The following is a 20,890-nucleotide window of genomic DNA, read 5'->3' as shown; positions in this document are numbered from 1 at the left end:
ACATTATATATGGCAATTATTATGGTATGTGGCTGGTCAGGCATTGACAATAGTCATCCAAGCACAAAATATTCTTCAATTGAAATGAAAACATCAAGATTTAGGTGTGTTATTATTTTAAATTTCAAGTTGCTAAGTCTTATATTATGAATGTTGCATTAGAATAGTTTTGACTGTCTGAGAATGCATCTGACTGCTATATTAAAGTATGTTGATCTTTTATAAAGACATATTTTCCCTTGTTCTAAGTTACTTAGTCCACTTTTGTATGAGATTAAGTTTTCTAATACACAGTACCTATACTTCCCTACTCTGTTTCCATTCATTTTGTGAGCTTGTGCTGCCAAACTATAATAGTCTGGTGTCAGTTCCTGCTGGAAGCCTACAAGTTAAAATTTCAGAAGGGGTTCCCTCAACCCCAGAAACTCCTTAAATACCGTTACACTCCTGGTTTTATTGTATTCCTAATTAATTCATTATAACTCTAATTGGCTAGTAATTTAGCCGCCTTTTTCAATAGTCAGTGTAGAGAAAAAGGTACTAAATGAATTAAACAGGAATGTAGCAGTACTGCATGCACAAGTCAATGGTAAAGGATCAATGTAACATGGTTGGATTTCCATTTATTCTTGGCTACACCAGATATCAGTCACCAGTTACTTTTGATTTTGTGGACACGCCTTTTTGTATAGTTAAGCTGTTTTTTGCATGGGTGTTTTACTCACTTTTGTTAGTATCAGATATGTGTACCTAAGAGGTAAAGTAGCTTATTATAATCTATTACTTTTTATGGTGAAGTATGATTTTATGAACAAGGTAGAGGTCAGACTTCACTACACGTTGATAATCATTTAATGGGCTAGTAACATTTCTGATCCACTGCCTACATCTTTTTTGAGCATGTGAAATTTCAGAGTTGCATAGCAAAATGCTCACATTTAATTTGGCCAGACATTAGAAAGAAAGCTGTGTGGAGTCTGGAATCAAAGAGCTTGCCAATGCAGGTATTTCTACTAGATATCCCAATGATCAGTTTTGTAAAATTTGCAATTCAGATAGCTATATATATATATATACATATTATATGCTACATATCTGTAAGCTATTTTCATTAAAGCCTCAATCATTGGTGCAGTAACCACAAAATGATTACATAGCTATCAGTATATCTTATAAAATTACTCAGTGCAATTCATATTTCATTTAATCTAGAGATACATTATTCCTTCCATACCAGTAATCAAGCTATGATTATTTTCACTGTATTTATTGAGTACTTACTATCCCATAGTTCATCATAAACTACATTTTTATAATATTAAAATTTTCAAAAGCGTTAACCCACCTTGTAAAAAATTAATATGATCCAATGCATATACAGAAAGTTAATATTCCCAGGAATAAGTATGTTACATCAGTAGCTATTTTACAGTGTTGGAACATTATGTTTTGAATTGTGAATATATGATAGCAATCATAAGAGATTTATTCAATACATACAAAATTAATGACTACACTTGTTTGAGCCATTTTTAAATTTCCTATTTCAATACTATCCTGCACTGCTTCCATTTGTTTGGCATATCTATTTGTGCTGCCAAACTAAGGTAGTCTGTTGTTCCTAGCTAGCCAGCAAGTTAAACTTTCAGATGGATTTTCAGAACCACAAGAACCCCTAACTAGCTGTAATGTTAAAGGCATGCACAGCCAGTAGCAACCTGTTCTTACATCTTAAAGCATACCTCTCAACCTGGAAGTAGACCTGGTCATGAGAAAGCCAGCCACCCATCCCCATGCAGCTATTAAGCCCATGCACCATCTTTGTGATGGGGCTAATCAGTGCATGTACATTAACTTTAACAAAAAAGTGTTTTAAAGGCACGTTTGTGGGTGCAATACTGCTGTTTACAGCAGCTTGTAATATTTTTATGCTACAGTGTAACCTACTATAATGACAAGAACCTTGACAAGAACCTACTATTTTTGCTCTATCGTTGAATCACGTGATATCAGTCATTCAACTCAGTTGATGTACTAGTTCATGCATTTTGCATGTTTTGGAGTATAATAGTTTTAAGCTTACAGTCTCAATGCTCAAACTATGTTGTAAATATCCAAACAGTCAATGATGGGAGGACTTGTGTGGTAAGTGTCAGTGCATGGAGGGGGCAGGTTGGCTCATCAGTGTGTTGTTACTGTAGAGTACATGTACACTCAGGATGTGCAGCATGCTCCAGCTAGGGATTCTGGGGGCATGCTCTCCCAGGTCACAAGATTGAATCTGGAAGCTATTTTAACATTCTCTCTATTCAAAGTACACTTCATAGATGTCAAAAATGTTACTATAATTACTCAACCCAAGCATCAAGTTTGTAGTTGAAAATACCAGAAGTTGTTTTCAGACAAGATGTTTTGTATGATTCAGTACATAATAGGTGACCATAAATTTTCATTTGGTATATGGCAGGGAGATTGGCACAATGGTGAAAAGTACTACATAGAGAATACTATAGGTTGGGTACAATGGCTGCTGTAGTTTACAAGTACATTGCTACTTTGCTGTTTAAGCATTCAACTGGCTGTGGGAACGTCTACAGCAGAACACTTCACTGGCTGTGGTGTAAATTAACTTTTTTTCTTGCTCAGCAATTACAACAACTTGCATATACGTATTAATAATAATAATGCTTTATAGAATAACAATTCTGAGGGTCCCGGGGGGGGGGTCAAAGGCCTCCAAAAATTTTTAGTATACCAAGATCGAGATACTCTAATAGAGCAGTCACTCTAATAAAGCAGTCACAGTATTAGGACAGTGTGTAGTGAGCTATTTAAGGATTTTTATGTACTTTATCAGCTATAAATGCGTGGTTGGTGAGGTGGGCAGCTATCGTCAACTGGCTGTGACCTTTTTTTTTTTTTTTTGGTCTCACCTTATCAAACCAGAGACAATGTAGTGCCTCAGTTCATTTTGACCCCCCCTTTCTATAAGTCTGGATCCGCCCCTGTGAGGGTCTACCAGTGACCTACACTGATAGCCTAACATACATTAAAAATAACTATACACTAACATCTACATACTTAGTTACAAGTGGTTAAAATTGTTAGATGCAGGATTCTTGGAACAATGGGAACAGGGACAAAGGTAATGGAAGCAACAGGGTGAATTGTCAAAGTTAGCTAGGGAATGATTCCATAAAAATTTCTTCAATTTCTGTTTTATTACATGCAGTTAGTGATTGTGTATGATAATTATTGGCAAAGAATTCCATAGTCTAGGTAGGCAAAAAATAGGAGTTCATAGCTGCATTGGTATGGGCTGTCTTGTGGTGTAGTTTGATTCCAGAAGATCTAGTAGAACCAGTATTGAAACTGACATAGTTCAGGATATTGAACTTATCTGTAGGAGTTTTAAGTGATTTGATGAAAAAGAGGATGTCAGATATTTCATAAATATACATCAGTGGCAACATACCAATTGCAAGTTGGGTCAATCTAGTCCTGTAGTCTGAAGTGTAATCAGAGAGTATGAATTTAGTAGCACGCCTTTGTACCTTCTCAATTAATTCTATGTCTTTCAACAAATAAGGTCTCCGCAATGTGGAGCAGTATAGAAATTTAGATCTCACTAATGATATGTATAGGGATTTTCTAGCCTGAGGACAATGCAAATCCTTGAATACTCTGCATAGCAGTCCAAGTGACTTGTAGGCTTTAGAGGAAATCATTTCATAATGCTTTCTCCATGACAATGAGTTAGTGAAAATAATCCCTAGGTCTTTGCAACTGGGTGATTCATTGATTATATGGTCATTTATGATGTACTGAGAGTTGAATTTACGATGGAAGCTCATGAATACGAATTTAGAGAGGTTAAATGACAGATGATTGTTAATAGTCCAATTAAATAAAGAGTTGAGGTCTTCTTGAAGCTGCTGTATGTCCAGTATGGAAATGATTTCTGAAAGCACTTTGTATCATCTGCAAATTCAAGTAGTTGAGATATGATGGTAGATGGCAGATCATTTATAAAGATCAGGAAAAGCAAAGGACCCAGAATGCTTCCCTGGAAAAACACCAAAGATTACAGATAGGCAATCTGACAGGTGGTTTTCAACAGAGACACACTGGGATCTGTTACTTATATATAATTAAATAGCTGTTAAACCAATTCCATAGAGTGCCTGTGATTCCTATGTTCCATAATTTAACCAATAATTCATTGTGTGGCACACTATCAAAGGCTTTCCTGAAGTCAATGTAGATGGTGTCTATTTCTTCCCTTGAAGTGATTAGCTGATGAAAGTAGATGAGAAGTTGTTGTTGAGTTGAAGCGTTACTTTGAAAACCAAAACTGATGCGGAGTGATGGAGGGAGTTATTGTATTTATCACTTTGTCATAAACTAATCTTTCTAGCACTTTTAGAGATGACACAAAGGAGTGAAATTGGTTGATAGTTGGCAACAGAAGTTTTGTCTCCAGATTTGAACACAGGAATTATTTTGTGTGTTTTCCATTCAGAGGGTTAAGTTTCCGCTACGTAAGCTGGTTGTGAAAAGGTGATGGATGGGTAAAGCAAGGGCGAAAGCACAGTTCTTTAAGATGACAGGTGCAATGTTGTCAATTTCTCTAGCCTTGTTCGGGTTGAGGTTGTTGAGAACATCTATCACTTCTTGCTCTGTGAGGTTGATCAAGTCCAGATGATTACAGGAACAGTTAAATGAGTTGTATCAGGTAGACAGTAGTCACTTGAGGTAAAAATGGAATAAAAGTACTGATTAAAAAGTTCAGCTTTATCAAGGTCAGCATCAGCTGTAGTAGCATTATGGTGAAGTCGAGGGGAAGGACGTGTGACTTGGTGAACTCTCTAATAAATTGAAAAAATTTTGGATCATTATTGGTAGAAAAGTTGTATATAAGATCCTGTTCATATCTAGACTTGGCTGTAATGCTGGAAGATTGGAAGGATTGTTGAGCTTTTGATAATTGTTGAAAGTTATTAGCTGTTGGATTTTTAGTATATTTGTGCTGAATTGTACGAAGACACTTGAGAGAGTGATGTAACTGAGGAGTAAACCAGGGTGGAAGTTAACGGGTACGTATCCTTGTCTTAGGAATAAATAGATCCACACCAACATGATATAACTCCTCAGTATGTGCCATATTTCTTCAACATCAGATGAATTGTAAAGTAGATTAAGGTCACAGTTAAGTAAGTATTCATTAAATCCGTGATAGTCACCTCTGTTAAAGTTAAATACTTCCTTGATGGTTGAGGATGGCACAGAACGTTTAAAACTAGCCGTGAATGTTATTAAGCTGTGGTCAGATGCTATACATTGTAAATCTTGGGGGTGCACTGTCAGTAGTGTCACATATTCAGGGCTGTTTGTTAGAACAAGGTCAAGTATGTTGCCACAAGTGTGGGTAGATGATTCCACTAGCTGCGTTAAGTTAGACTCAAAGACAAACTCACAAAAATTATTGGAAACTGGTGAGTCACTATTGAGAGTCGGCCAGTCAATGTCTGGCAAGTTGAAATCCCCAAGGATTAGGACTGGAGTGGATAAGGCAGTGATTGTCGATAAGTAATTAACAAGATCAGTATGGAGTTCTGCAGAGGAGTTAGGAGGTACATAAGCCATACATATAATAATGTCTGAATCACTAAAGGAGATAGACACAGCTATACCATTTCTAAGTTGTCAGGACTTGGAATCTGTCTACAAGGAAGGACTTGGAATCTGTCCACAAGGATGGGGTTCTAGGTCATCATATCATGGCATCATTATCATTCCAGTTTCTAATTCACTTGCCAATTTCATGCCCCACCCCCGGGCGTCCCCACACCCCAGGTGGGGATTTGACATTGCTTTTTGTCCCCACCTCTGGGGCAATTGACAGTTGTCCGATTCACTGACCGATTTTCGGTAGTTGCATTTAAAATCGCACTCGCTATAATTTTACTAGCTACAGGACTGATCATGAGGTGTATCCAGGTTTATTACTATGGCCACACCAAGTCAAACCTTAGTTTCTGGTCACCCGCCCGCATGGTAAACCTGAAACCCTAGTTTATGAGGACTATTATTAATATTACAGGTGCTTAAGTGCACGTGACCCAGCAAGACACTTATTTTTTACTGCAAAAGATCGATATACTCTAATAGAGCATTCAGGGATTCCAATAGAGCAGTCACACTACTCTTAACTCTAATATTAGGTATATATTAGGTATATATGCCACACTAATAAAAAGTTTCTAACTATAGCTAGTTTTGTCCTTGATTATATAGCTGTTCAGATTATAACTGTTACTAATGCTTCTGTAACCAAAGTAATTTCAGTAGCATTAACTACTAGTCCATGCAGATGGGCCATAGCTTTAACTTTATAATTCAAATGTAGTCCTCTAATGATTAGTCTAATTCCTTATCACTGAACACTACAGGGGTATGGAAGCCGGCAACATTCGGTGAGCTTAAACTTAAACTTTTCCATAACTAAAATTAGATTGGCAAGTAGAAACCCTTATAGTTTAAACATTCCCAGATGATCACTAAAAAACAGTAGTTTGGAGCACTCAATGACTCAAAACTTTGACAGTTACTTTTCTCAAGGTTACTCAATAGAAGGCTGGAAACACATAGCTAGTGGGCTAAGACTATACATTTGAATGAAGAATTTCTGATGTGAAAATAGAAGTTAAATTTCATTGTGTATCATTATCATTTGAACAACTTAGCTATAAGTCATAGTAATACTTTCCTGACATAGCTAATGAGACATTTATTTCACTTGGAAAGCATAAGTAGCTACATGAGCAAAACATTTCCTATAGTATATTCTAAATAAATAAATAAATATATACTTAAATGCTATACATCAGTGTATAGCTAGCCATGATCCATCAACAACTTTCCTAGTGCATTTTTTGCCGAAGCACAACTACTTATGTTGTTGGTTAAGTATAAAATCAACACGAATTTGCTAAATTGAACAAATAATACAGTATATTGTCACAGTAGAGTCTATAGTCCTGAAGTCCTGATCATCCGCCCGCCCGCATCCATTTGTAGGCTTGGGAGTGACCAGAAACTAAGGTATGACTTGGAGTGGCCTATAGTCGCATGCATGAAATATGCGTTTAGTCATCTTTGAGGCGTTTTCAAATCCCCTATGCTAGGGGGTGGGGACATGGTGGGGATTTGACAGCCAATTTTGCCCCATTAGTGGGGAATTTGACACCACGATTTGTCAAATCCCCTGTACCCCCCCAGGTGGGGGTGGGGCATGAAATTGACAAGTGTATAATGAGTCAGTAGTGTATAGAGAGTCATTTCGGAATATAATTATGATATTTGTATGTATTCAAATAGTTATTATAGCCAGTGCATTATGCACTACAGTATAGAGCAGTTTCAAAACCATGGTAACCAAAAATTACGCAATGGACACACCCAAATCGCCATGTTTTTGTACCAGACTGTTTCATGTTGCAAGTTGAATTCCTCGCTAAATTCATGCCAAGACTTATTAATACGTAAGTAAAAGAGATGCCAGTGATAGAATAAAACATGTAGGTGAGTTATTACGCATTAAAAGATCCATACTGCCTCCCAACAGGGTAGTTTCGTAGGAAGGAGAAATGCGTAAAGATGGATTTGGCCAAATTTCGACCTATTCACCGCCCAAAGGTGGTTAAAACTAGGGGAAACCTGCAGTATAGGTCTTTATCCAGCACCACAGCATCGTACAGCCACATCGAGCTATCCCCGAGTTAGCCAGAATCGCTCATGTGCTGGGATTCCCACTTCGTGTGAAAAATCAGACAGCAAAATAAGACCGCTCAAGTTTAACTGATGGTTGATTTCGACAATAAAACTTAACTCTAGCAAAATTCACCACTAAGAGTCTTCTTTTGCTGGCGTTTTATCGCAGTTTGGTAGTACGCCATTACCGGTCTCGTGCCTTTCAGGAGCTCTGGCTAATCCTGGGATAGCTGGATGTGGCTGTACGCTGCTGTGGTACTGGGTAAAGACCTATACTGTAAGTTTCCCCTAGTTTTAACCACCTTTGGGCGGTGAATAGGTCGTAATTTGGCCAAATCCATTTTTACGCATTTCTCTTTCCTTCGAAACTGCCCTGTTGGGAGGCAGTACGTATCTTTTAATGCCTAATAACTCACCTGCACATTTTAATGTATCACTGGCATCTATTTTACTCACGAATTAATAAGTCTTGGCATGGATTTAGCGAGGAATTCAACTTGCAACATCAAGCAATCTGGTACAAAAACATGGCGATTTGGGTGTGGTCCATTACGTAATTTTTGGTTACCATGGTTTTGAAACTGCTCTATACACGTCCGGCTAATGGGTGTGTCCATAGTTATCGGACATTTCCGTGCAGGTACGTCATTGGACGGAACAAGATGATGTATAGGCGTGGTCCATTATATCTGAAAATGATATACGTGCTAATCATCTTGTTTGTGTGCGGCCAATTGCAAGGTGAGTTTAGTTCCGATATAGTACATCTCAATACTTATACAAGGCAGTGGCGGAACTTTTCAAAGACGGTTTCAGGTTTAGGCAACACACTGAATCAACATGCTCTAACTGGGGGCATGCCCCTCACCTGAAATTAGCCTCCTGAGATTGATGTAGTATCACTTGATATGAATGGTGTTCTTCATTACAATGACGGATCCAGGATGGGGCATTTGGGGCAAATCCCCCCCTTCAAGAAATTGCATACAAGATCGAGATACCTTATACTCTAATAGAGCAGTCAATTACTCTAATAAAGCAGTTACAATGTTCATGAGGCAGTGCAGCTTATTTATGAAGCTATAAATAGGATTTTATTTTACATAACATACGTGATATAATATATTTGGTAAAGGATAACTAATTATTGTTGTGACCTTTTTTTTTTTTGCTCTTCAACTTTTTTTTTTCAGCAAGGTGCCCCCCTCTTTCCAGACTCTGGATCCGCCCCTGTCATTATCTATCTCTAGCAGCTGTGTGGCAATTCTAAAAAATCTGACATGCAGAGAGCAAAGTAAACCGACTGACTGTAGCCTATTTAGTGCAATTTTGGCTGAACTTAATAAACATTGAAAGCGATCACATGTTTGATTGAAAGCTCATTATTCAATGCCAATCTTTAGAATTGGCAATCATGAACCTACGTAATGCAGTGCATGAAGTACAACAAAATTATTACAGTAGTAGTCATGTATCCATTCAGTAAACTCCTGATTTCCTTCCCAGCATGCACTCTGGATGACTGAGTTTATAGGTATAGGTTCACCTAGGCCTGCTGAAAGTTTTAGAGAAGTTTTCAGAATAGTTACCAAGAGCGGATCCAGAATTTTAAAAGGTGTGGTTTCACTCTGGAACATGGCAATTGTACCTTCAGAATTTATCCATGTTTTAAGAGCACTGTGTTATTTTCCTAATATCATACTGTTCTCCAAAAAGCTTAATACCACCCATCACTAGCGTCTTGTCTTTCCTTTTATCTTCCATCAGGCTTATCAATCACCTCATGCTTTACTTTCCATATAGCACCAGTGAAAACTACAATCGCATTATACTGGTAGCTGACGACCTAGTTAACCTTTAATAACCTAGATAATCTTTAATGCCATGCTGGCTGTCAAACAACCTATTCATATGCAATAAATGCCTCTAAAAATAATTTGTTTTAATATTTCAGATATTATGACTGATTACTACTAGCTACTTCTAAAGGTTTAATTGCGCTTTCTAGCTAGAATGTGTAACGATGTAACTGACTTTATATAGTGTATGATATTATTGTGATTGTAAGTACATATGCATGGGTTGTAAGTGTGATTCCATCCTAGCTGTTTGTTGTAGTTGCGTGATTGTTTACAGTCTTGTTGTGAACTATACATGAAATACTACATTATGATTTACCCATGTTTTGGTAGTAGTAGTACCCATTGTGAATACTTCAACACACATAGGTCTATGCTTGTCTGCTGCCAGTGTAAACATGAGGCTTGCAGTTGACTAAATGTATACTTATATACCACTGTACTACCAAAAATTTATTACTAGCTATATATATATACATTAAATTTGATATGCCGTATTTTAGAAAACCGGATCAGTATCTGAAAAATACCGAATATCTCCCAACCCTGCCTTGAACATAAAGCTTCATAAACAATGTGGTGGCATAACTCGAATTACTGACCTCTATGCTAGTTCTTGAGTCCAATGCATACCATCATGTCACTGATGTAATAATATAGTTTATAGTTTAATACTAGTTGAAATTTTCACTAGACATGGAGGAGTGTATATACGAGTATGCAAAATATGTCATCAGTAACGGTCATGTCAGTGACCTCATTTGCTTTAGTGTAAATGACTATTTTTTTGTACACGCAAACTGTTTATATTGCTGTGACTATATACATAATGTTACAGGTATTAATGGGCAACCAACAGTAGTCATAGTCAGTACTCCATCTGGTATACCAGTTAATGGATCTACTAACACATTTGACTATCCCATATTGAGTAGTGTTAGTCTGACTTGTATGGTGGATCCCATACCATCAGGGTCTGTCACCTACCAGTGGGACACCTCAGGATGTTATGTGAACAATCGTAATGAAAGAAGATGCTTCCCTACTGGTCAGACAACACAAAATGTAACTGAAGATGATTTACTGGCAAGAGATGCTGGTACCGTCACATGTACTGCTACTATTGATGGTGTGGAGTATACCAGTGATTCATTCACACTTTGTATATCAGGTATATATTTTATGTACAATAGTATCATTGTATTGTATTGTAAACCATAGCCATTGCATACACCCAGGGGTGGAGGAAGTAGTTGATATGAGGGGGGGCTGGGCTGACCCAGACTTATGGAAATGAGGATCTACATTGTCTCTGGTTTGGTAGGGTGAGACCAAAAAAAGGTCACAACCAGCTGACAATAGCTGCCCACCTCACCAACTATGTATTTATAGCTGATAAACTACATAAAATCCTTACATAGCTCGCTACTCACTGCTCTAATACTGTGACTGCTTTATTACAGTGACTGCTCTATTAGAGTATCTCGATCTTTATCACAGTTTTCAGCCCCACTCCAAGAAGGATAATTTCGGTGTAGTATCATTCTGAGGGGGGCTTCAGCCCCCTAGCCCCCCCATCCCCCCACCCCTCATTTCCGCTGCCTATGCATACACCTGTTCCCACATAAAATACATATGTGGGAATTTACAGTGTATGTAAATTTTAGAAAACCCATCTATAGGTGCAATGTGCAGTGTTTTATACTTACTTACGTACCTTGGTAATATTATATAGTAGGGAAGGTGAATGTTTTTTGGGTGTGGCCTATGATAGAATATATCCATGCTTCGATTTTCCCTCCAGATGGCATGACAGTATTGATTGAGAAATCAAGCCCAAAAGTGCTTTCAGATTAACAAGAAATGTTTTCTTAACAAGTTGTTGCAGAATTTTAACAAAAAGTTATTCAATGGAATTTTCTAATGCCTGACTAACTGATGTGTTCAGTCAAACATAGCAGAAAAGTGGCTATAGTTACAGCGCTACTTGCCCTACTTCTTTCATAGAAATGCTTCAAATTCGCTTAGAAGAAACCTTAAGCATATTGATAGCCGTATACAATATGTGCACTATTAATTGTCTTACTTTTATCCTTCCTTACCATAGTGGCTGATTCAGTGGGTTTTCTGGAAGGGGGTTCAGATTTGAGGTGCATGGAAAGTCTGAGGGAAGGCCTGGATGCTTCCTCTTAACCATGTCTAATCAAAAATGATGCATGCACAAAATGTGGCCTTGGGCAGTAACATTAACATAAAAGGTGCTATTTGTACATCTAACTAGCTAAAACCTACACTGCTCTCGATCATTTTGAACTCTGCAGAAATTTAGTTAGTTTTGTACACATGTGGTTTAATGCTCTTAGTTTGGTTAAGATTTGAATAAACTATTAACATTTATAAACTTGAAATTCTTTTTATTGTTTCAAACAACTACAAAACAGTGCCATAGTTTGTGTGCATGATTGGTGAAACTAATGCAAGATTTATAAAGTACATTTATAAAGTACTGCTTAATTTATGTAGACCAATTTAGTGTTGAAGGTGCAAAAATCTACCATTACAATTATGGTCTGTTTACATTCAAGCACAACTAAGGGATTAAGCACGTAAATGGTATTTTTGGGTTCCTATACAATTAATGCATGTTTGTCTGGAATTTCCAGCAGAGACTGCGAGACATTTTACAATGTGTCTTGATTCCTCATACGTATAATTCTGTATTTATCAAATTCGTATAAATCATTATTAAATATGACATGCTTTATTCATTAGGTATTGCAATAACAGGAGTAGCAAGTAATAGCACTCCAGAAACTGATTTAATTAGCAGTAATCAACTTGATGACTACTCCTTTATCAACAGTTCCTTCACACTTGATCCATTTGGTGTGCTTTTACGTTGTACTACTGGACTAGGACCAGGTAGTAGCTCTAGTACTGAACTGGGAGGATGGTATTTCAATGGAGCTCAAATACCTGTTGACCATACATGTGAATCCACTTTTCAAGTGCGTCAAGCAAATGGTAGACTATATCCTGGAGTGATCAACCTGTATCCATGTAAAACAACATTATCTCTATCTGAAGAAGGTGTTTACTCATGTATTATCATGAACAGTTCAATGGTTAATCAGATCATGAGAGTGGGTTTGTACTTTAGTGGAAGAAGTGAGTTATACATGATGTATACAATATCATTATTGTTAAATCGTTGTCTCTCTACACAGCTGCTCCAATGGTAGACCTTCCATCATCGTCTACTATAACAGTTGTTGTTGGTTTACCCCTTACATTGTCCTGTACCTCACAAGGTTCTCCTCCAGACACGTTCACCTGGATGAAGGATGGTGTATCAATCACACAATCTACTAGTATCACAACAGTAACTCATACTAATACAAGTGCAGTATATCGTAGTGATTATATCATTAACAGTGTCAGTTCTAGTGATAATGGAACTTATACATGTACTGTAACTAATCCTATTGGAAGTGATAGTGAGACAATCACTGTTACAACTATCCCTGGTATGTAGTTAATACTAGTGATAAATATTGGTTATATACAAGGAACCATATCAAGTATATGCTGAATCATAAGACATTAACGAGAAACTATAGCCTCACAATACCTTCATGGTGCCTTGACAGTTTTGGTGAGGTACAACAAAGCCTAAAAGTGCCTTTAATGTACATAAAAAGCACCCAATAAGTTTCCACAAAGTTTTTGTATTAATACTGGAATATTCAGCTGATTTAGTGAACCAATTAATCCCCTCAAAATAAGCATATGTAGCTCAATAAAGGCTGAGGTTATGGGTTTGATATTTCACTGCTAGATGTTTGTCTCAGTCCAAAAGGAACCATTTGTCATAATTATTGCAATTGTACAATTACCTTTGTCCTCCTTTTTGCTGATAGCACAAGGTGTAGTCTATAATGACTACCCTGTACATTTAGGAATTGTCTTATACTTTGTCCGTGAAATTGCAAATTAATTGTTAGCACAAGCAATGATTCTGTGATTACAGCACAGCTTGATGCAGTATATATAGCTACATTCATGTAATCATATTATCTGTACACGTACTTTCTTTGCTCTACACTTACAGTGTTAGTGACAGTGACTAATGAAGCCACTGGAGGTGTTCTAGATGATCCACAACTAGTTGATGGTGGTAGTTCATTTACTCTATCATGTAATGCTACTGGTAGTCCTACACCAACTATCAGTTGGACTATGGATAGTATGATGTTAACTAGTGATGGTAGCAAGGTATCGATAGTAGAGTCTACTAGTACTGATGTGATAGTGTCCAGTTTGACTATCATGAACTTTGTAGCAACCGATGGAGGAGTGTATACTTGTGCAGCTAGTAACAGTGTTGAAACAGCATCAGTGTCCAGTGATATTCAACTGAGTGAGTATTGTCTGTATCTGTAGCTGTGTGTTATAAGATTTGAGCTGCAATTACTTACAGTTTTGTCATAGAAAACTAGACATGACAAACCACACCCCTTAATATTTTGTATAACTCACTCAAGGAATTCTGGAAAATTGAGATACTATAAAAAGCAGTTAGAACCACACATGTACTAGTATATCAGTAATTTAAAAATGAAGTAGGGATACAAGTAATAGAAAATAGTGAAGCAAGAAATGAATGGTGGTATCATGGCATGGCTTAGTGGGAAAATCTCATACTATAACAATGATTTTATTTAATGCCAAATGAGGGATTTTCCTACTAAGTTGTGCTGTAATACCATCATTTGTCTCTTGTTTCACTATGTTTTATTGCTTAGATCCTTACTTACATTAATATACTAGTTTGTTAGATTTTTTTGTTATAGCATACAGCTATACACTTGTTAGAATGACTGCTGTATTAGAGTATCTTGTGTCAGCCTTTCACCTACCACAGGGTGTGTCACTACTTCATTGTAATTGTGCCATCATTTCGAATACAGCATACATCTAGTCCACTAGCAATGGGGTGTGTCATTCTGGTCAAGTAAATAGATTGCTAAGACCTTAAGATTTTGTCCTGGTGCTCGATTGTTGTTAATCAAGTTAATAGGCATGGTATTGAACCTATCATGAAGTTACAGGTATCTACCAAGTGTAAGTGCTTATAAATTTGCAAGAACATGTTGATTGAGAAAATTAATGCATCAATATGGCTTCATTGCATAAAGAAGGATGAATACTGATTGAAGATAAGGGAAAGACAAGGCGCAGAGAGCACAAACTCGTCAGAACTCCAAAAGGCACATCCCACTGATGAGTTAGTTATTGTGGCTTGAAATGGTGGCCATGTGCTACTTCGTTTAGCCTCTAGCCCTGCAACTGTGGTCAAGCAGGCTGGCAGGCAGGCTGGCAGGCAGGCGGGCGGGCGGGCGGGCGGGCAGGCAGGCAGAATCTGAGTTTTGGTGATTTATAGAAAAATTCTATCTCTTGCCACCTGTCTTGTTGTATTTGATGTTAGATTTACTAATAATATTCCGTAAAGGTGATCTTTGTCTCATAAGACGTTTCAAGTATGATTTTTAAAAGCACCATTTTAGGCGGTGTACACCATTTTTGGGAAATCTTAAACAGTACTACTGTACTGTTTGATTATTTAGCTATGTTATACAATATTTGTAATAAATTAGTACCATTAAAATTAGTAATGAAGTAGGATTCCAGTGATAAAAGTAGCAAAACAAAATATATGAGTTATGGTAGACATACCATAGCTTGTGGGATTTTCCCACATAGCTACTATGTTGTTATAGCTACCATGATTCATAATATTATCTTGTTTCACTACTTTTTATTGCTGGAACCCTACTTTATTTTAAAATAATTTTAATTGTACTATATCTCTTTTATATCCCAATGCATAACACAGCTGATGAATCATCATTAGATTAATTATTATATATATATATTTTTTATAGTTATCACACGCTTACGAGGGATATGACTAAAATACGGTTCACGAGAGTGTGCAGCGCTTGAGTGAGAGTGCGTATATTTAGTCATATCCCGAGTAATCGTGATATAACTGTTATATTCTACACCCCAGTAGATGAAAACGATTTTAGATAGTAAGTTATAGTGAAACAGCACCTCCTGGAGATGGAAATCAATAGAAATTCTTGATGGATCAGACGTTTTACACTTTTAACGGTGCCACGCCCACATAGTCGCGATTAGCAAATTCATATTTTTACAGAATCCCTAGATTGTGGAATGCATTACCTATCATTGACTTATCCCTTTCCCTCCCTACTATCAAACATAAACTTATTATTTTTTTATGGAATCATTTTACAAATACTTTTGACACTAACAGTAATTGTACTTTGCATTTTTTATGTCCTTGTAGGAACTGTAGTAAGCTTCCCCACTCATGTAACTTTAATATTTTGTAGTTGTACTGTACGTAAGTAAAGTTTAGTTGTAAATAAGTAGCTAAGTAGTTAATTAATTTAAGGCAGCTGGCACTGGTGGCTAGCTGACCCTCAGATCATGTAATTTCCCTTTTTGATTTGTCTAATGTTCTGTACTTGTGTTATTTGATCTGTAAAGCATTAATAAATAAATTAGTGAGTTATCCACGAAGGAGACAAGAGTTCATTGAAACTTGTTCCAGTTCCTGAGGTGAATAATTGTTGGTTGATTTAGGCGCTTGTTATTAGAGACTTGTTTACCGTTTAGATAAGGATTTCGCGGAATGTGTTAAGTTGCACCATATATGGTAAGCGTAGCCACAAAGCATGATATATCAGTTATATACCACAGTTTGCCATGGTATATCAGTTATATACCACAGCGCGGCATTTTGATCTCAACCACAAGTGTGGTATATATTATATATATATAGGCTTGAGCCAATTATGCTTTGAAAATTACTTATTATGCTTTTGAGCAGTGCTCAAAAATCCAGCCTATTATGCTCAAAATTATGCTCTCAAAATCAAGCTTATGCTCTAGAGCTGACTGTTTTATATCTGCATTTCCTGACTACTGTATTAGAAAAGGTGACTGCTGTATTAGAGTATCTCGATCTTATTTCCATAAAGTGTGAATTAGTCAAGAAATAGTAAAAATAATGACACTGCAAGGTTTTTGATATGAAATGCAGTAATAATGTGCAGTGTGTTCATGTTGTGCAGTATTTTTGGCACGTGCATTGCCTGTTTTAATTAACATTCTTGAAAATCGTCCTATTATGCTGGCATAATGCTTGATGCTTTTGCTAGCCTATTATGCTCAAAATTATGCCGGCATAATTGGTGCAAGCATATATATATATATATATATTATTCATTCTATTTGACTTATTCATCTCACATTACTAAAATATGATTTTTATCTTACACAGTCTGCCTCTTTATACTGGTGTAGCATGATTGGTTTTGAGGTTTGCTTTCACATGCTAATAAACAATTATTATTATTACACTGGTCAGGAGTGATAAGTTAGGAGTGATAAGTTAGTTATAACCTTTGCACTTTGGTCTTCCCACCCATTGGGATATAAGGCTCCTAAGATGCTCGTCTAGTTTTACAGGTTGCCAGGAGACCACCTGGTCTTTGATGTTTAACAAAATTTCAATTTTAAATTCCTGACTTCCTGCACAGGTTTTTGGTGGGTCCATAGTGGGTGGAATGGCAATCAAAAACAAGTCAATAAATGAATGGAGCTGAAACTTTTATATTAAGAATTTATTATTATGCAGTCAGTTTTTGTATCTAGGTTTGGAAGAAGGTTTAGATAAAGTATGAAAGAAGGGTATTTGGAGAGGAAGCAAACAGAATTATATAATTGTAATCATAATAATTATACCCCCAACATGTGTTTTAAACATTATGCATACCACATACATACATATGTACATATGTAATCCAGTCTGGGAAAACGGTCTTATCGCCTATTTAAAAGTATCGAGAAATGCCGGTTTTAAGTATTTAGTGTGTTGTAGCTCGCCAATGGTTGAAGCTATGTGTACCAAATTTCCACACGTTTTACACCAATTCCTTACCTTTCAGAGTACCCACTGTGTAAGTAGCCAACAACTAAGTTTCCCACCATTTTAGATAGTTTTAAAACCGAGGTTGACTGTATCAAGAGGGGTGGGAGGTGGGGAAACTGGAAGGCGGGCAAGATGGTATTCAGAAATTGAAAAGGAAGATGTAGGGATGCATTAGGCCACATTTTGGGCCATTGAGGTCCCAGCAGAGGTATTTATTCAACACCACACAGCTGCACAGCCACATACAGCCATCCCCTGGGTGACCAGAGCTCCATTACAGCCCTACACTGCATGTACAGATCACCACTGGGCTTGGGAAAAGCAGCCAGCAAAACCAGACCACTCAAGTTTAGCTGATATTGATTGTGAAATTAGATAATTTATTCATGTAGCTTTGTGTTTTGAGTAAAAAATTGAATCTGCTGACATGGGCAATAAGACCAGTTTTCCCAGACTGGGTCACATATGAGTAGTATCCATGGTAAATGTAATTCCAAATCTACATAGACATTAATTAATACTTATTTACCTTCTGCATAGATGCTGCTGTTATTAATAGTAATGTGACTAATATTCAGTTACTGGAGCCATTAGTACTAAACTGTAGTGTTGACTCTTCAGTGACTACTAGTGGTATTGTATCCTACCAGTGGACTATTGGATGTGATAGTAGTGATTGTAGTTGGAGTGGTACAATCAATACCACCTTATCTAATCCTTATATTAGAGGTCGTGATTATGGTGACTATACTTGTACTATAACTGAAGATAGTACAGTGATTGGTAGGAGTGTGTTTGCTATTAATCGAATTGAAGGTGAGTCTGTTATTGTAATAGATTATAATGTAACTGTTTTGTACTAGGATTTGGAGTTTACACTGATAGTCCATTCGAAGTGATCAACAATTACAGTTTGATACAGTGTCCACCAGCAATGTCCTGTCAGTACTACTGTGGATCTGGTAGTCTAGTGGACAGTAACTCTCAATGGTCTTTTAGTAACAATCCGGTATCAGTTGATAGTAGTGATCCAGTGTATCAAGTATCGAGTGATTTTGTTGTTGACGGTGAGGTAGTCACTCTGGTGTTTGACTCAACTCAATCACCTAATGAAGGAGTGTACAGATGTGATATTAATGATGTTGATAATAACAGACGGTCATTGTTCATTGATGTGTTCATTACTCCTAGTAAGTAATCATTGTGTGTGTATTTTATTTGTGCCTACGTTGTTGAAGCTAATATTATTATGATGTTTTTGAATACCAGGGTCAGACTACTTTTCAGTTATAATCAAGACACACAGCTGTTTCTTTCTTCCTATCAATATACTTATGGTATGGTGCACTGGCTTTCTTGGCTGCATGACACACTACATGCAGCCAAGAAAGCCAGTGCACCACATCGTGAGTATATTGACAGGAAGAAAGAAACAGCTTTTTTTCACACGTGTATAGCTCCATGGCCCCTTCTCCAAAGCACACTATTTTTGCATTATAGCTGTCCATCATGTAGGGTAGGGCCACACAGCAACTTTGATTATATTCACAACAGCCATTTGCAAGATATGGGCATTAAAATGTGTTTAAAATTTTGATGTAATTTTTTTCTATACACACTTTGCAAAAATTTAAACATTTAAATTGATTTCCTCAATCTTTGGCACAAATGAAGAGCGTATAAAGGTGAATTCATGCACCACATTTGCTGTGAATCTAATGAATATCCAAGGAGTTATGAATGTGAAAAAGATCTAACTTTTCTCATGGCTACAGGGTGAAATGAGTATGGAAAAATCATAAAAATTAGTGTATGCATAGGCTGGTCATCCTTTTGATAGTTTGAATAGTAGTAGAGTTCCAGCTGCAAAGTTATAAAGCAAAACCGAAACAATTGTAAAATCATGGGTTCAAGGTACTCTAATGGAGCAGTCACCGCATGGTGAAAATGATGCACTTTATTAGAGGATTGCAATAATATTACCAAACATGAAATAATTCATCCAATACAATACATTTATAAAAAGTTTGTCTTCAATAATCATCATTTTGTCCGTATAGAAAAAGAAATGTGAGTAAAAACAAACCCCCAAGTCAGCCATGGGCTGGTTTTGGGGCCTTATAAAGTACAAAAAGAACACAAAACAGCTAGGCTGTAAAACAGGTGTAGCCTTAAAAGCCTGAGTGAAAAGTTGTAAAATCAAAGGTGGTGGCCAAGAAATAGCTGCAATGATGTAAATTTTTATAACAGCAAATTTATTAGCATTAACATCATTGCAGCCATTTCTTGGTTGCCACCTTTGATTTCAAAACTTTTTTCACCCAGGCTTTTAAGGCCACACCATTTTTTCATAGTTTGGCTGTTTTTATGTGGATTGTAACTACATACTTGTAGTAAGAGGTACTCTAGTAGAGCAGTCAGCTAGTTTGATAGAATATACCAAAGAGTAACATTATTTCTTTATAGTTATGACAAACAAATTTAAAGAGACAAGTATTGAGCTATTAGCTATTAGATGGTGCTATACGGTTATACCATTCAAAAGTTTCCCATAAACTAGTAACATAGTTATTTCAATGAAAATTACTTCCAGATAAAGAGTTAAATGTAAACTTTCAATGTTTTTTTTTCTGTGCCAAGGAACTGAAAGAGATATTGTATGTAAATGTAGTTCAGATGCAATTTCAGAGCATACATACATTTTCTGGGGGAGCATGTCCCAGATGTCATAAATGTATATATGACATTACATCAATGTACGTAGAATTATTTTTGACATTGTGCAGTGAACATTTGAAACTCCCTTTCTTGTAATATTATAGAGGCTTAATAAACTGATAAATTTAATAAAAGCTATTTGACAACTGGAACAATGACGTTATGTTTAGCACAGTTAACTTAGGATCAGGATTTACAGGCTCTGCCTTATTTATTATAATAATAACTGGTATATTAAAAATTATTTGTTTAAAATTGAAGTAGGGATCCAAGCAATACAAAGTAATGAAACAAGCTATGTTGTAATATCATCATTTGTCTCTCATTCTCTTGTTTTATTACTTTTTATTGCTTGAATCCCTACTTCATTTTAAATTAATAATCTAGTGTTTGTTTGATTTTTTTGGTTATAGCATACAGCTATCCATGTGTGATTGTTCTATTAGGGTGACTGCTGTATTAGAGTAACTCGAGTCAGCCTTTCACCTACTAGGGTGTGTCATATTTTCACTGT

General features: G+C 36.5%; 1 protein-coding gene across 1 annotated transcript in view; it reads left to right on the top strand.

Moving 5' to 3' along the window:
• Positions 1-8,254: 8,254 nt before the first annotated feature.
• The window catches only part of LOC136267376 (hemicentin-1-like), a 54,215-nt gene continuing 41,579 nt past the window's right edge, over positions 8,255-20,890 (top strand). Inside the window, exons 1-7 of the mRNA XM_066062492.1 lie at positions 8,255-8,514; positions 10,471-10,803; positions 12,405-12,800; positions 12,860-13,159; positions 13,744-14,052; positions 18,199-18,474; positions 18,522-18,848. Of these exons, the coding sequence (XP_065918564.1) occupies positions 8,343-8,514; positions 10,471-10,803; positions 12,405-12,800; positions 12,860-13,159; positions 13,744-14,052; positions 18,199-18,474; positions 18,522-18,848 (2,113 nt within the window). The 5' untranslated portion in view covers positions 8,255-8,342. The remainder of the gene's footprint in view (positions 8,515-10,470; positions 10,804-12,404; positions 12,801-12,859; positions 13,160-13,743; positions 14,053-18,198; positions 18,475-18,521; positions 18,849-20,890) is intronic.

The sequence above is a fragment of the Dysidea avara genome, chromosome 9 (genome assembly GCF_963678975.1).
Source record: "Dysidea avara chromosome 9, odDysAvar1.4, whole genome shotgun sequence".
Lineage (NCBI taxonomy): Eukaryota > Metazoa > Porifera > Demospongiae > Dictyoceratida > Dysideidae > Dysidea > Dysidea avara.
Note: the sequence above shows the minus strand (reverse complement) of the source record. Positions and strands in the feature narration are given on the sequence as shown.